The sequence below is a fragment of the Phascolarctos cinereus genome, unplaced genomic scaffold (genome assembly GCF_003287225.1).
Source record: "Phascolarctos cinereus isolate Bilbo 61053 unplaced genomic scaffold, phaCin_HiC Scaffold_9;HRSCAF=440, whole genome shotgun sequence".
NCBI classification, from domain to species: domain Eukaryota; kingdom Metazoa; phylum Chordata; class Mammalia; order Diprotodontia; family Phascolarctidae; genus Phascolarctos; species Phascolarctos cinereus.
Window position 1 is genome coordinate 209,658,702 of NW_027556402.1, and position 17,401 is coordinate 209,676,102.

The window sequence follows — 17,401 nt, forward strand, 5'->3', positions numbered from 1 at the left end:
GGGTTTCCATGTTGGATGGGTTGGATGTGATGTTATGTCTTTGTCCTGGGTTTGCAGCAGATTTGAGTAGGGCCAGGGGAAGACGTGTCCATGGGAGCACGTGGATCTCTATAAGCAATGGAAAATAAATACCTGTCAAGACATATTTGCACTATGTCTGATCATAGGCTCTCTTCTGTTTAGCAGGTTCAGGGTCACATGCCTCCGCTCATGATCCCAATTTTTCCACACGACCAGCGGACACTGGCGGCAGCCGCAGCTGCCCAACAGGGATTCCTCTTCCCTTCTGGAATACCATACAAACCAGGTAAGCAGAGGGGGAGCTGCTGCAGTTACTTTAGAAATGCTGGTAGAAGAACTCAGCTTTTATGTTTGGGAAACTCAGACTACATTGAAGCAGTTGTTCAAAAAAGAGATGGGTGGAAATGAATAAGATGCTCAGAAGTTTAGCTACAAGTTATGCTGGGTACTATTAGTGAATGCTGGTCTGATTGGATATGGAAAACCATCAATGTTTTGATCAAGAAATAAAACATTGCTTCCTAGAAGTCCTATTTTTAGTATTGTCCCCTGATAGAAGTCTTTGGGATTCCCATTTGTAACAGGGTGGTACGACATTTGGAGGAAGACTATTTGATGTTTTCATCTATGACTGTTCCCTCTATAGACAGTAGTTGCCTATAATGGAATACCCCTTCTCTTTCTGAGAGCTTTGCTACCCTAGGGGAGAGGGGTCACGTGAAGGAGAAGATGTTATCCCTCCCTGATTGTTGTCTTCTTTTTGTTGAAAAAAGCAGAACCTAGTACAATTTACTTAGCTTGCCACTAATAGGTAACGTTTAGACTTCTTTCTAAATAATAAAGCATCCAGGAGCTCCTCCTCATTCATTGCCAAGTCTTGAAACAGGTCACATAACCTTGCAGTGAAATATGTTTTGAGATGATTTAGCAAATGTTATGATTTCTTTCTTTATTCCTCTGAGTTTACTGGACTCCTGGGGAATTCAATTAGGGCCATAATGGTTTGAAGCTACTTTCAGAGCCTCCTTGTAAACAGGGCTTTAAATGTTTAAAGATCTGTTGCCAAAGGAATCCACCGTCAGAAGATAGTTAAGTAAATAAAAGTCAACCTTATTTTCATTTGTGCATTCTTTGTAAGTGACCTCAGCCCAGAAGCAGCGACCTTGTTTTGCTCATTAATAATTTTTTTGTGTCAAGCTCTTTTTCACATATTAACCACCAAATCTGAGTGTAGCAGTTTCTTTGGACATAAATCATGGGGTTTATGAAGTGAGCAAAGACACCAGGTTTTATCTTTTTTTTTTTTAAATGTAAAGACCATGTGAAACACATTGCTTTGCCCTTCCTTTATTCAGGCAAGATTTCAAAATAGCTTTAAAAAAATCAACCAAATGAACCCAGGGAATTTTGTTTCTTTAACTGTTGATGGGGGTTGGTTCATTGTCTTTGATTACTGTTCTACATTTAGTAGAGAAGTCTTGCCTTGGAGGGAAAGCAGAGAATGTTTGATAAGACCTGAATGATTACAGAGATGGAAAAATAAAGGAACTTGTAGTCTTAGAAGACTGAAAATCATCTTCCAGAGTTCTTTCTTAGGCTTCTGGCTTGAATGAAATTCAGGCTGGCAGTGAGTCAGAGTCCTATGGCTTGATGGCTCCTGGGGAATGGAAGGAAATAAGATGGGTATCCCTTGACTTTCTGACCTATATTCCCTGTAGGATGGGTGCCAATCATAAGGATGACAGATACATATTCTTCCAGTGAGAATAAAATTCAATGACAATATGGCCTAAATTCTCTTTTGACTAGTGGCAGTCATGCTTTAATGTCAGGACTGAACCAATTATTAATCATGACCTTGCCTATAGTAAAACATCCCAGCTTGTCTTGGGTCTGAGTTGCCACCCTTGTATCAGTCCCAGGACTAATAACACTCAAGCTGGGGAGGACTTATCCTCAAAAAGTTAGTGATCAGAAGATTTTTTTATAAAAATGAAAACAGCTCACCAAAGACTACCTGCTAACAGCAGATTAAAATCCTTACTCACAGAAGGGTTTCAGTCTGCATCAAGAGAAGTAGCAGTCATACCACTCATTACAGATCCTTGAATTGGCGAAATATACATGATAAAGACATCAGTACTCTGGATACCTCTTTATGATGCATTCTAATTCTGACTTGTAGGGAAAGCCTACAAATTATGCTGTGTAAAATTCAGGTATAAATGTGAAAAGAACAGTAAAATATTGATGTGTAGGCAATGTGAGGCAGTGGGAAGAGGCAATGGGAAGACCACTGGGCTTGACTGATGTCGAGTCCTGGGATTTTGTTCTAGCTCTACGACTCACCCACTGTGTGACCTTAGGAAAGTCATTGCCCCTCTTAACCAATCTGAGTCACAGTTTCTTTATCTGTAAAGTAGGAAGGAGGCCACATTCATCACCTATCTGAATAGGAAATTATTTTTAATGAAAGTGGGTTTTAAACCTTAAAGAACTATTGAAATGTAAGCCACGGTTTTGGGTGCCATATTTAGGAGAGTTATGGACAAAACAGAAGCATATGCAATGGTGGGTTACCAGAAACCATGCCAAAGGAGGACTGATTTAGCCTAGAGAAGAGAAGGTGGCAGGTTGGGCAGACATGATAGTTGTCTTCAAATATTTGGTAGGTTCTCATATGGAGAAGGATTAGAATTGTTCTTCATGGCCCCAGAGGGCAGGACTAGAGCATTGTGTTCAAGTTATAGGGTGACAGATTTTAGATTACCTAAGCATGAGCTCTCTACATAGAGAGTGAGTTCCTCATCAGTAGAAGTCTTTAAGTGGATAACTACTGATTGGGAATACTATAAGGGGAATCCCTTTTTGTGTAAGAAATAGACTAGATATCCTCTAGGACCATTGTAACTCTTAAGATTCTTTGACTATGACCATCAGTAATCAAAGATTTAATTATACACCTTAGGCTTTGCTTACTAAGGCAAGAACATACACTCAGACATGTTAGCAAGATTTTCATCACCAAGGAATGAGGCCAAAAATGTTAAACCTGAAAATGAAATACAACAACTACTTCCATCATTTGTACAACTTTTCTATGGTTCATACAGAAATAAACAGCATGCAGTTCTTATCCTCAAGGGTCCCCTAAGTCTAGCAGGGGAGGTAAGATAAAGGACTTCTCAGCTAGAGTAGAAAATTCAAGATAGGGAGGGCTACAGATAAAGTGCTATGTCAAATCTTGGAAAAGAAGGATAATTTCAGATTTGTGGGATCGGGGACCAATTCCTCAAAGAGCTGGTGCCTGAGTCTTAAAAGATGGAGGATTTAAAAAGATGGTAATGGCATGGAGTGGAGGGTCAATGGCAGAAGGAGGGAATTATGCCTTAGAAGGGTGGGTTGGAAAAAGACACTGCTATTGGGAAGGGGTCAAAAGAGACCCCTTTGCAAGTCACTTGAAATGCATGTGAGATAGTGACTTAATCATCCAAAAACAGTATTTCAGAGACCACAAAGCAAAAACATTCATTTAAATTTCCCCTTATGCTCTCTCCAGGAAAAGTGTCATCAAGAGCCTCCTTGGCCTTTGTTCATTGAGAAATAAATGGCTGTCCTTTGGAGAAGGCCTTCTCATTTTGTGCTTCTTCCTGCCTATCTAATCCAAGGGCTTAGAGATTATGGTTTGGCCATGGCTGTAGAGATGGTTATCTCTTTTTTTCAATGAGAAAAGGCTAGATCAGAGTAATGTGCAACTTTGGGCATTTCTTCTTTCTAAAGTGGAAGGAAGGCTTCATGGGAACTTCCTCCCAAACTCTCTGGTTTTCCATCATTTAAACATTAATCTTAATGGGAGAGAGACTTATACACCAATACAATGTAACACAGCTATATACAATACAATGCAATGCAGTGTAATATAACACAACACAGTACAATACAAGGTGCAGAACACTATGCTAAGTGCTTGGGCTGTTCCCCTCTTGGAACCCATAGCCTAGTGTAAGGAGAAAACAAATCTAAACAGCTAGATCTAATGCACAAGGTTACATGTTCAGAATGCAGTAAACTTGTCTAAATGTGGTAGACTGGTGGGAATGTGACCTTTGGTAATGCCATTTTGGGAATCTTCAGAGAATTGACCTCTTTGGCTTTAGCTGTAATGCTTTTTAAGGATTCACATCTTCAATCAGGCAGCAAGTAGAGGTGCCTATGTAAATAGAATGAAAGTATGTGGCACGCCAACAGAGCATAGGACCTAACCCACAAGTCATTATATAGGATCATAAGATAATAGATTGCAGGATGAAAAGGGCAACCCATGGCACTCTTGGAGAGCTCTAATTGTTAAGACATTTTTCTTTACATTAATCCTAAATTTGCCTCTAGGTAACTTCTAAAGATGGTCCTTGGTTCTCTCCTCCAAGGCCAGGCAGAATAGGTTAATCTCTCATGTGATACAACCTTTCAGATTCTTCATGTATTCAATGGTTATCATGTCCCCACTAAGCCTAAGCATCCCCATTCTCTTCAACACATTGTCATATGTCTTGCTTGTGAGTCTTTTTGTCATCCTAGCCCTCCTCTGGACACTCCCCAGCAATTTATTTCCCAAAATGTGTCCAGAACTGAACACAATACTCTAGAACTGGTTATACCAAGCAGAGATTAATACCAAGATTAAGGACACCTTTACTGGCATTCTAAAGAATACCTTTATTCTAACCTGATGAGAGGCAGGATGAGTCTTAGGTGTTTTTGGTTGTTATTTGCTTTTTTTGGGGGGGGGTTGTTGTTTTGGTGAGAATGATGAGCGCTATTTCTGCTACCACTGGTCCATGCTGCTGGGCACCTCTTCTCAAGGCAAAATCCAAACTGACAATGCCATGCCCACAAAGTGCAGAGGGAACAGCAATTTGCTTGTTAACTTGAAAATGTGCAGCCATCGATTTCCTAGCAGGATGTGTGTGACATGGTGTGTCCAAATTTGTCAGTGTCAAACAAATAGAATCTTGATCATGATTAAGACATTACATTTAAAGAAAGGAGACATTACTCTGTAGTGGTACACTGCCTTTCTCTAAGGTGGCCAGGGTCCTTCACAAATATTTTGAGTTTGAATTGGCCTTCCTAACAATGGAGTTGTTCAGATGTGGAATGTTTTCTTTTGAGGAGGTGGTAGGTTTCCCTTATTGGAGGTCTTCAATCAGAAACTTGTTGGCTGCTTGTTGAAAATCCTGTAGAGCTAACTACTGCTCAGGTTGTGGTTGAATCAGAATGCCTCTGAGGTTTTGTCTGGCTTTCAGGTTCTTTTAGTCTATACTCCAGTCCTGTAGGCCCCAGTGTCTCAATTCAATATCCAGTGAGGGAGCTGAGAGTATCTCCTCAATTTTTTCACTTTTCCAAGTGGACAACTGACATCACTCTCTGAAGAGAAAAATTGAAGAGACATTGAAAATCATCTAGTCCAATCCTTTCATTTGACAAACAAAAGAAACTGAAACATAGAGAGTGGAAGGGGTTTGTGTTAAGGTTAAAGAGCAAGTCAGCGGTGAGTCAAGAATCAGTTCACAGAATTACAGAGCTGAAGGCATCTCAGAGGCCTCACAGGTAATTATCCAGTCTTGAATACCTCAAGTGAGAGAGAATGACTGTCTCAGAGGCAGCACATTCTATTTTTTTTATAGCTCTAATTAATATTTTCCCCCTTACTTTAAACCAACAACTGCAACTTATATCTGTTGCTCCAAGTCCTGCCCTCTGGAGCAAAAATGAAAACTTCTAATCATCTTTCACATTACCATCCTTCAGACTTTAAAGAAAGCCATTCTGAACTCTCTCATTTTTATTTTATCTAATCTGGGCATCCTTAGTTTCTTCAACAAGTCTGTGTATAGTATGGTCTTGATCTTCATCATCATTATCATAACGATCTTCCTCTGGACACAGTCCAGCCCATCAAAGTTTGTCCTAACATGGCACCCTGAACAGAACACAATATTTCAGAGTCTGATGAGGACAGGGGGAGAGTAGGATGATCATTTTTTTCATTTTGGGTACTACAGCTCTCAATGTAGCCTAAGATCTCATTACTTTTTTTTGGCTGCCACAATTCACTGTTGATTCATATCAAGCTTATAGTATACCCCAAAAGCCTCAGATCTTTTTCAGTCATTCATGCAGTGAGTTTGAACTCTTTGCCTCTCCATGCCTTTCCCATCTTGCACTTATGGAGTTGAATTTTTTTTTTTAGTTACTTTTTAGAACCCAGGTTTAAACTTTTAAGTTTTTTTTCTATTTCACTTTCTTTTATTGGATTCAAAGTACATATAGGTCTCTGTAAATCTTATAGTGCCATATAAATGGCCAGTTGTTATGCTTATTCCCAGGATAAGGCACACATGCCTTTATCCATGAGGATGGATCACCTATGAGTCATACATGAGTCAGGAACTGCCATACAACAGCCCCCAGTGGTAGGCTTCTCCAGTTCCAAATTTTCTCTGTTCTCCCCACTCACTTCTATAAATGTTTCCAAATAGGCAGAGCCCCTACAGTGGTAATCTCAGGGGGCCAGAGGAGAGAAAGAATGAGCCAAATCCCTTGTATTTCGGGGGGGGGAGGGAAGAAATAAAGCTTTAGTCAAACTGAAGAGAATGGGCTAAATTTTGCCATTGGGGATTTTTGGTTTATTCTAAGAGTCAAACATTTACCTGACATTGAACAGAAACAGAGAAGAATATTCTTGTAACAGGTAGGTAGCCCTGCTAAACCTAAAGAGTTCTTGCATCTAAGTATAGCTCCCTTCCTCTTGCTTACGAGGTCTGCTGAGCCTAGCTTCATTGCAATTTCTATGAAAAATTAGGAATTCCTTTGCTTCTCATCCAGGGCATGCTGCTTTCTCTGAAATGCCCCTATTCTTATAGAATACCTGAAAGTTTTTAAACTGGCTGCAGCCTTCCACGAGTTTTAAATACCATTTTAAAAAAATGCTTTCCAGTAGCCTCCAGATATTAGCAGATAATGGCCAGAGCTGGGAGGCCCAAGAGGTCAGGTTATGGAATGGGCATTGTTGTGTTCCTTGGATTTCAGAGGCATTCTTCTTCCACCTCAGGTAGCAAAGGCCAGATTACACTGGAACCTCAAACTAACCTGTTCCAACATGCTTCATGTCTTTTGTACATATTTAAGAAGAATGGGTCCTCACGCAAGCATTTCAAATCCAGAAACAAATTTGAAAAAAATTGCTACAACATGTTGACTGATTTCTTGCCAAGTCAGCTAGTGAGAGCTTTCTTGATCAACTCCTGCCTGCACTGAGAAAATTAGAGGGGAAAGCATGTACCTTCTGTAATTAAAAATTTAAACTTCATACCCTCAGTGCTCACTTTTTTTAAAACAAGCATTCTCTCTCTCTCTCTCTCTCTCTCTCTCTCTCTCTCTCTCTCTCTCTCTCTTCTCTGTCTCTCTCTCTCTCTCTCTCTGTCCCTCTCTCTGTCTCTCCCCTTTTTCCTCTCCTTCCCTGTTTCCCCCTTCTCCTTTCTTTGTCTTCTTCTCTCCTTTCCCTTTTCCCCTATCTCTTCTTCCTCTTTACTCTTCTGTCCACCTTTGTATCTCTCCTCCAGCCCTCTCTTCCCCTTCTCTTTTTTTGCTCTCTCCACGTTTGCCCATATTCTTCCTTCTCTCCTCTCCCTGCACCCTCCCTCCCTTCTCTTCCTGCCCCATATCTACTCTCTCCCCCTCTCTTAACTGTCCTATGTTAGCAGTGTGCTCTGTTAACTCAGGTGTATTAACTTTTCCTTTTTTGTATTGATACAATAGCATGGCCCTAGGAAATGACCTTCTACAGATTACATTCAGATGCATAGAATCAACCCAGAAGAAAGGTTAAAAGACATTTTTTAAAATGATACTTGTCAATAGTAGAAGGAAAGCTATTTGTAGCCAGCAGGTGAGCTGGAGAATACTACAGGGTGTGGCAGAGATACTAATAAATTAACTGCCAAGCCCAAAACTATAACATAAACACACACACCAAGGGGGGGAACCCCCCAAAAAAACCCACCATGCAGCTATTTCCAACCATAGAAGCATGACAGCTATGAGAAAGGAGTGCCGTGGGGAATTCTTTCGGAGTTTGATTTTTTAAAAAATATGTTTGACATGGAAAATGTTTTAGTACAAATACGGCAACTGGTATTAAACTTACCATGGGGGGGGGGGAAGGAGGAATTGCAGTGCAGTGTGGAGCTAGGATGAATAATGCATGATATTTAAAGAAAGCACAGCCCGATGTTCCAGGAGCCGTCCATGCTGATAGTTTGAATGGCGATTTTTTTTTCCTATTTAAAGCATCATTAATTCAGCATCTTTGTGATGTTTTTTAACCTGGTAAAATATTGACCAAAGAAACATGATTTAACTTAGATTAGCATATTCTTTCTTCAAATAATTTAGCTTAAATATGAAGGAGATCAGTAGAATTATTTAAGCATCAAGTGACAATCATTTACTATAAAAAATAATTTGATCTTGTTATCTGTTTAAAGAAAAAAAATAATACACCATCCCCACATAACACTGCGAGCTAAAATCAACCTCATGGAAGGGGGAAAAGCAAGATCCGATATTTTGAACATTGCTCCATAGGAGACCGGCACAATGTAGTGTTAGTGAGTGCATTGTCGCTTAGCTCCATATGCAATCAGAAGCCAATTGTTACTGGACTGTGTACAAGCACACACTGTGCTCAATGGTCTGATGAGGTATTATGGATATGATGCAAAGAGACCGTGTGGATTAGAAGCTCACAATTTGTTAAAAAGTGAAAGCAACTTAACATTTCCATTGGGTCAGCTGAGTAGCTCTTCATGTGGCAAGCAGAGTGAACTAGTTCTTGGGATTCAGGAAATCCAGGAAGGTTTCAGGTACAGAAATTTAAATGGACATTTCTAACCTTTGAATGGCCCTTGATCAATTCCTTGGGATCCCTCCACGTTCCATCTTCATTATTGCATTCTGCATTCAATGTGAAAAAGTTCATGCAAAACAGCTTGATTATTATAAATGTCAAAAATGTGCCGAGGAACAGCCTATTAAAATGTAGCCTAGAGACAGTACATAACACTGACTTTAAATAAGGAGCTAGAGCCAAAGTGATACTCCATTAAATCACTGTTATTGGGTAATTTCTCTATCAGTGTATTAATTTTTGTTTACAGGTCCCCCCTGCCCCCAGTAAAGCCCTTCCTAGTGGTTCTCGTGTCTTCAGGCCACCAAATGTGGCTGGTAGCCCTGGGAGGCAGAAGTCCCTGAAGTCACCCCCTTTTGAAGGTTGTTCATAGAGCTGGATGACTAATTTACTGAGATTTAGCATTAGTATTTGCCTGTGCCCTACACTTACTCATAGCCTCATGACGGGATCAAAGACTTAAGAACTGAAAGGGGACTTAGAAGTCATGGAGTCCAACCCTATCATTTAATAGATGAGGAAACCGAGGTCTAGAGAGGCTAAGTGATTTGCCCAAGATCACACAGTAAGTTTCAGAGCATGGATTTGAGCGTCCCTGGGATCGGCATACATCCTGGTGCACCATAGATAAGCTCCACCAGGTTGCCTCATTTCTGGGGAAAATTTGGTCTGATTTTATCAAATTATTGCCAGATTATATTTGTAAAGTGTCAGGGTAGGCATGATTCTGTACCAGGGAAGGTTAATACCAAATAACTGAACAGGGTTACTTTACTACAGGAGTACTTGATCTCTAAGGTATAATGGCATTTGGGGTTCCTATGATTTGCCTGTTTGCAAAGTGGCCAATAATAGTTGGTTTTCTTTTAATAATAATAATATTCTTAGGAGTTAGTATTGCGATGAGTGTGATTGTAGATTTGGGAAGTAGGACCTACAAGAAGTTTTTCTGATCTTACCCCTCCCTACCTTATTGTTAATACTATCCTCTTGACATCCTTTTATATTTACTTTATATTTATTTTCTATATGCTAATTATCTGCCTATGAGAGATAGTGTGATGGCCTTGAGGTCAGGAAGCACTAGGTAAAAGTTCTGCCTCTTACATATACTGGCACTGGGACCTTGGACCAAGTCACAATCTCCCTGGGCCTCCAGGCCAGTTCTCTAAGACTCTAACTTGTATAGCCGCTGCCATTATGAATCGATGGAGGGAGTTTCTTACCAGGAAACTGCCTCCAGTGATGAAATTACAGAACTGTCTTATCTCCTTATCTGTACATGTTCTTTTCTTTTCTTTCTTTTTTTTTTGTACATGTTATTTTCCTTCTGATAGAATATAAGCTCCTTGAGGACAGGAACTATGGTGTGTGTGTTTTTTTATTTTTTATCTTTCTATACCCAAATCCATAATACAAAGGCTGGCAAAGAGTAAGAAGATAGGGGAGAGGAAATGCACCCATGATTTCGCTGGGCTAGTTAGTGGGCTTCCTGGTGATGAGGCTCCTGCCAGTGCACACCTGCAACGTCTCTGCAACCTTGAGTCTTAGGGAATTGTCTGGAGGACAGAGAGGTTAGAGGGATCTGTCTAAGGTCACGTGGCCAATATGTGTCAAATGCGGAACTTGAACCTGCCAGATACTTCCTGTCTCCATGGCCAACTCTCTGTCTATTTCATCATACTGATGTGTATTTGCTGAATGAATGAACAAGGCTACTAGTGGCTGTACAATAGGGGGATTTTTACCAATAAAATTAATTTCTTTTGGGAGATCTAGTTAGTTTCTTTTTTTAAAAAGTATGATACTAGTCTCCATTCTGCTATCAACATTTGTGTGATGTTTGGGAAGCATTTTCCCTTTCTAGGTCTCAGTTTCCTCATCTGTAAAATGAGAGAGCTGAATGAGATGGTGTCCTAAGCTTTATTCCCATGCCAACATCCTATGAATCTCTTTGATCTTCATGGCCCTTGAACTCCTAGGGAGGGCCTGGAAAATAAAACATTCTCCAGAAAGCTGGTGGCTGAGATTGTGCTATTCAGTTCCCACTATTGGATCAGGATGACTCTCTCTCTCTCTCTCTCTCTCTCTCTCTCTCTCTCTCTCTCTCTCTCTCTCTCTGTTTCTCTTTTCTCTTTCTAAGTGTCTCCCCTTTCTCTCCCTTTCTCCCTTTGTCTCTTTCTTTCTCTGTCTGTGCCTGTATCTCTGTCTGCCTTCCTATTCACACCCCCAACTCAGGGGTACTTGGGAAGCTCCCCATTTCATCTTCTTTCTTGGGCGCTAATGCTGTGTTTTGCCTCCTGAGCCAGGATGTTTCCCTAAGCCGTTTGCAGCTTTAATAGAAAAAGCCTGTACATATCTTTGGTGCACTGCGTGTCGAGTTGGCTTCAAGATATTTTTGTACTCTCAAAAATGATGTATTACATGATTTGTAATGGAGAGAACATGCTTGAATTGCACATTTAATTTTTTTTCTCTTTCCCATCACATTTATGCGTTGCCAGTTTGCCTACTAGCAATCTCGCTTAGGGAAAGTTCCAAGGTAACACTACAAGTCTGTGCCCAACTCAGCCTTTTGTTTCTGCAGATGTTTGGGCTTAGAGCAGTGCTGTAGAGCCCAAGCAACGTGAAGACCCTGTTTGTACTTGTCTGCTGTGATTCTCTGCTCATTGTCTAAACCTGTATGCATTGTTCTCTCCGACAGGTGATAACTACCCCGTACAGTTCATTCCATCAACAATGGCAGCTGCTGCTGCTTCTGGACTGAGCCCTTTACAGCTCCAGGTATGTGCCAAAACAAAAAAAAATGTGGGACACCAGCCAACACTTTAGTGGAAAACTGCTAACCAGCTGTATGCTAAATAATGGCCTGAATGTTAAATAATTTTTTAAGCATAGCCCAGAAGGATTAACACCTTATGTACTTACCATACTCCAAATAGGGATGTCGGCTGCCAACTTCAGTATTTTAAAAGGGGGAAAATGACATGATGACTTAGTCTCCCCTATTATAGAGCAAATGAGTCAATAGTTGTTAATGAATGTATGCCCAATTGTCTTTAGGTATGTTCAGTTTAACCTCCTCTGAATTTCATTTTTTATCAAAATCTTTTCTGCCCCAAATGGCCTTTTTTTTTTCTCCACAGGCATCCAAGCAGAGTCCATTGATTGGGTATTTTACTTTGTGCACCTTATAGAGGGAGGGAAGGGCTCTTTCTCCCTCATGGCTTCATAACTAACCAACCTAAGAGCTTTAAGAAGACTCTCTCTGCATCTGTGTAGTCTCGACCTTCCCAGTGCTGAGATCTGAGCGAGGGCCTCTGGTCTTGGCCTGCTCACTCACCTTCAGTCATGAAGCTGTTCAGAGTCAGAATGATTTAAGCACTAAGCAAATAACCCTCAGGTCCTGTGTTGCCATTCACTCCCTATGTGACCTTTAGCCAGCCCCTTTCCCTCTCTGAGCCTCAGTTGCCCCATTTGTAAAATGAGGGGGGGTTGCTGCAGTTATATCTATGCTTTCCAACTCCAGTGCTCTAAAAAATTAGTTTTTCATTGAGAGATATGTTTTTACAGCTAAAAACACAAATATAAGACTGCCAAAAATAACTATAAAGTATTTAGAATGAGAAGTATTAGAAAATAGGTGATAATGAACACCTGAAGACTATGGCTGGTTTCAACCTCAAAAGCAAAAAACTGGAACGAACAATTTCACAGCAACGACAACAACGAAATCACTTCATGGTTTATTTTTGTGTGGCCAAGCCAAATGATGGTGAAGCATTTTGTAAAGGCTCCACCTCAACATCTCTCTCAACTGTACTCCATGTCCTTCTTGCTTTCTCCCTTCTTCCCTTCCCTACTCTCCCGTGCCCAATTTTGCCAATCAACAACTTCCTGTAGCCATTGAAGACTGTAAGAGAGGGAAGCAAATAACTCATGATGTATAATGGCAAAATTGTGAAGAGATAGAGTTTTGGGCTTTGAGTCAGGATGATTTGATTTCAAACCCTACCTCTAACGCTTACCAGCTGTGTGACCTTGGGCAAGTCACTTAACTTCTGTTTGCCTCAAATAACTATCTAAGGCTTGATTAAAAAGTCATGGATGGGTTGTGATCTTCGCAGATGAAGCAAATTCTCCACCCAGACAAAGTCACTTATCCTGTGCCTATGAGGGACATTGCTACCCTGCTGTCCTGTCTATTACAGGAGACGTAGTCAGTATATAAGAATGCCTCTGTTCTTGTGCCTCTGTAGCTCTGCTCCATCAAAATATCTTCATTTGGATGTATGTGTTTTCCCCAAGCGAAAATAAAAGCCCAAGCCCTTGGTTTGATCTGTAGGCCACTGGGGTTTCTCTAAGAGAAAAGGGGCCTCAGTTTGTCCCTCGTTGGTGTGGTCATTGCCCCAAGTTGAGAAATGCCTGGTTTTGTGTCTCAGGTTCTGACAGAGTGTTTGTTTGTTTTCTTTTGTTGGCTACGCTACTAAACAGAAAGGGCATGCCTCCCACCCACAAATTAGCCCAAGACTAAAGGGCCTAAGTGAACGTTATGGCAGGAATTTGGATACCTTTGAACATGGTGGTGGCCAGTCTTACAACCACAAAAAGATTGAGGTATGAATGCTTCCATTGATGCTTCTGTGGGTGGGGATGTTGTTTGTTCCAACATACTCCCAGCTCTCTCTGAAAGTGGGGACCAGGGGAGCACATCAGGTGAGGAATCCTCAGGCTCAATCCCTTTCTCCCTAAAGAGATCTTACAGGTTGCTATCTCTCATTTATGGTAAAACAAACAAAAAGAACCCAAGCAAACTTCCCAGAGGTATTCATTTGTGGTTCAGTGTCAGGTTCCATTTCTATAAATGAAGTCTCACCTTTGTCTCCTTTCCCCTTGGTCCCTACCCCCTGCCCTGTTTTGTAGATTTTCAGACATGTCCCACATACATTGTCTCAGTTGATTTTCAAGGCCTGTTCCTGTGAGACTGGTAGGATTGGGGTTGATTTTGTTGGTGAGGAAACGAAGGCACTTAGAGATGAAGAGACACGCTCCACACTACACAAGTTATTAGTGGATCAGCTACCAGTTTTCCTTCCATTGGAAGGGGCTTTCTATTGTCCCAGATCTTTCTTCTCTGGTAGACTCGGTCTAAGGCAGAGCTCCATGAGATTCCTAACATTGTCCATTTCCAGTGGTTCCTCCTTGTTCTTCGCTGTCTAGCAGCCGATTCAGTGGTGTTAGCTTTGGGAAATCATGATCCTACATTACACACATGACTCATCCTCCTTTTCTGCTGAGTCATGAGTGTTGAACTTGGAGTCAAGAAGACCTGAGTTTAAATCCTACATCAGATATTTGCTAGCTGTATAATCCTAGATGGGCAGCTAGGTAGCACAGTGGATAGAGTGCCACTCCTGGAATCAGGAAGATTCATCTTCTTTCAATTCAAATCTGGCCTCAGATACTTACTAGCTGTGTGACCCTGGGCAAGTCACTTAACCCTGTTTGCCTCAGGTTCCTCATCTGTAAAATGAGCTGGAGAAAGAAATGGCAAACCAGTCCAGTATCTTTGCCAAGAAAACCCCAAAATGGGGTGACAGAGTTGGACACAACTGAAAACCACTGAACAACAATGACAATGACCCTAGGCCTATCATTCACCTTGCTGGGGCCTCAGCTTCTCATCCATAAAATAAGGGCACTGAGCTTAATGACTTTTGAGATCGCTTCTCACTCTAAATATATGCTTGTATGATCCTTCATTAAGGGAGATGTAGGAGAATGTTTAATTTCTGTTCTATTCAAAGCAAAGAAAACAAGTTACATCAATTTGAAGCACATTTTCATTTTTAGGGTTTCAAGTATTTTTGTAGGGTTCCTACACATGATCATGATTCCAACTCCCAGCCCATGACCATGGATCCAAATCACTAAAGAAAAATAATTCTGCTATCGTAAGGGTGCCCCCAAGCCTGCTCCTATTTGCTTTGGATATCTGAAATATCTAATATTAGATAGTTAGGAAAGGTGAGTCGCGCTGTTCCCTATCTTTTCCTTTTCCCCTTTCTCTCCTTCATTTCTCCTCCCCCATTTCTTTCTTTTAAAACTTGTATTTTGGCAAATAATATGCAAAATCAGTTCTTTGGAAGAGAGAGAAAATGATAAGAAGCTGGTATTGATGGAGTTCGGGAAGGAATTCACAGTATCCTCTCTCCTCTACTCTCTGTTCACTAGGGGATGTATGTTGGGAGTGGAAGGGAGAGGTTCTGATGGGGCATGACCAGCCATCCACTAGAACAGAGGTAGTTCTGTCTTCTACTTGCATGGCATGTCTTTCCTCAAAACTCTGCTTTGTCTCTTTAGAAGGCTCCATAATTAAGTGAAGCCTAGATATGAGCTGATGGTGTTATTGCTATCTTTTTACCATCATTGTTGATGAAGCTCAGAGAGAAACAACGGGGATGGGTCACTCACCTGCCAGTATTCTTTTATTTTAAATGTTCTGGGGACTCCTACAAAAGCTGATAAAATATTTCTGATGGTAGTTGAATAAAAGTATTTGGATATGAGCTCCTCCTTGGTAGACCTACTGAGAGCATCCTCAGTACAGTTCCACCTAGGTGGCACAGTGGATAGAGCACTGGACCTTAAGTCAGAAAGAGCTGAGTTTCAAGCCAGTTTTAGAAATTAGCTCTGTGATCCTGGGCAAGTCCCTTAATCTCTCTCAGCCTCAGTTTCCTCATCTGCAAACAGGGAATGGGGAGAAAAAGAGTGCCTCCCTCACAGCATAGTTATGAAGATCAAATGATATAACATATGTAAGGGGCTTTGCAAACCTTGAAGCACTGTATAAATGCTAGCTATTATTATTGTTGTTGTGTTGTTGTTATTATTATTATTATATTATTATTATTATTATTATTATTGTTATTGTTATTATTCAGCACCAACAGGGAAGAGATGTCCTTCACCTATCTAACTCTCATGTGATTTTGAATCTGTGTTTTGAAAAATTTTGCTTCCATGTGGGTTGGAGATTATGAGTATTTGGTGGTGGCCCCACCTACTTAAAACATTAAAGTGTTGATGGATCATTGTTATGTCCCTGGGTTGTGGGCAACAGTTTCATTTGTGATAATGATTTTTTTTTCAGTACGATTTACTGGTAGAGTTTTCCAGGGTACTTTGAGGTCTATATTTGTAATAAGAAAGTTAGTATTTGCATTGGCATTAGTATTAGTATCTATTGTGTTTTTGGGAGAGAAAGCAGAGAGTCACCTGAACATTAGAAATGGGTCTGTATGATTATAGTTAAACAGGTCTGCCTACCTAAGACAGAATGTATGAAAGACTCCGAGTACTTGGCAGGACCATGAAGACGGGTGGCTTTGGCTCAGACCCCAGACAGTCTCTACCCTTTGTCTTTTATTTCTCCCCTGGATCTGGGTACCCAATTGTCACCTCCTTCCCCTCCCCCAGTATCCTTCAGCCTTTCTCCATCCTTCTTCCATGTCTGCTTCTCTTTGCATCGTTATCTCCTTCCTTGAACCCTGCTTTCTATCTCTCTGGAGCTCTTTCCCTTTCTCTCTGTCCTTCTCTCTTCTTTTCACCCCAGCATCTAAAAATCTGGCGTCTGTTTGGCTGCTGGAAAGCATGAAACCAGATTTCTGTGTCCAGGTCCACACAGTGCTGTGTATACCACTGCTGATCCATCTGTACAACACATGCCACATGCCAGTCGCTTTAATTAGGGTGAATAGGAAGTCTATTAATGAGGGAGCCCATGCAGTTTTCACTTGAAATTTTGACTGACCAGGAGCTCTTTGTAGCCCCTCTGCGTCTTGCCCTGTTTTCCCTCCTCGCTTCTCTCAAGTTTCCCCCTGCCTGTCAGGAAATCTCGCGCAAGCTGGAGAATGCATGGCACACTATTTGGCAAAGGCTGAGACTGCTTGCCAGGCGGGTTTCCCAAGCCTTCCCAGCATGGCTACATCTTGATGCCCGGGAAATCCCAGAACAGCTCAGCTGACACCTACCTCTTTAGTTCTTATATACGGATGCTGCTGCATGAAATCTATGACAAAACTGGGGCAGGACAACAATCCCTCCCTCTCCCAACTTTACAGCAGGTTTGAAAATTATTATTATTATTAGCAGAGATGCTTTCATCTGGAGCTAAAGACATTCTCTCTGTCTCCTCCTTCCCAGCCCCCATCTGTTTGCAAGCTAAACAAGGAAATGCCACAGCTCTGTCAACAGCTATGATAAATTGTTGATACTAATGAAGCATTACAATTATGTTAGCCAGATTTATTCCTAAACACAGGTTCCCCAGGAAAAAAAAAGCCTACGTCAAACACATACACGCACATAGACATGTGCCACATGTGCACAGGGTTCCAAACTCATCTC

At 41.1% G+C, this 17,401-nt stretch overlaps 1 protein-coding gene across 1 annotated transcript in view; it reads left to right on the top strand.

Annotated features, from left to right (window-relative positions):
- SOX6 (SRY-box transcription factor 6) overlaps nucleotides 1-17,401 on the top strand; it is a 520,387-nt gene that overhangs the window by 377,087 nt on the left and 125,899 nt on the right. The window contains 3 exon segments of the mRNA XM_021005404.2: nucleotides 187-307; nucleotides 11,697-11,776; nucleotides 13,487-13,609. Coding sequence (XP_020861063.1) covers nucleotides 187-307; nucleotides 11,697-11,776; nucleotides 13,487-13,609 — 324 coding nt within the window.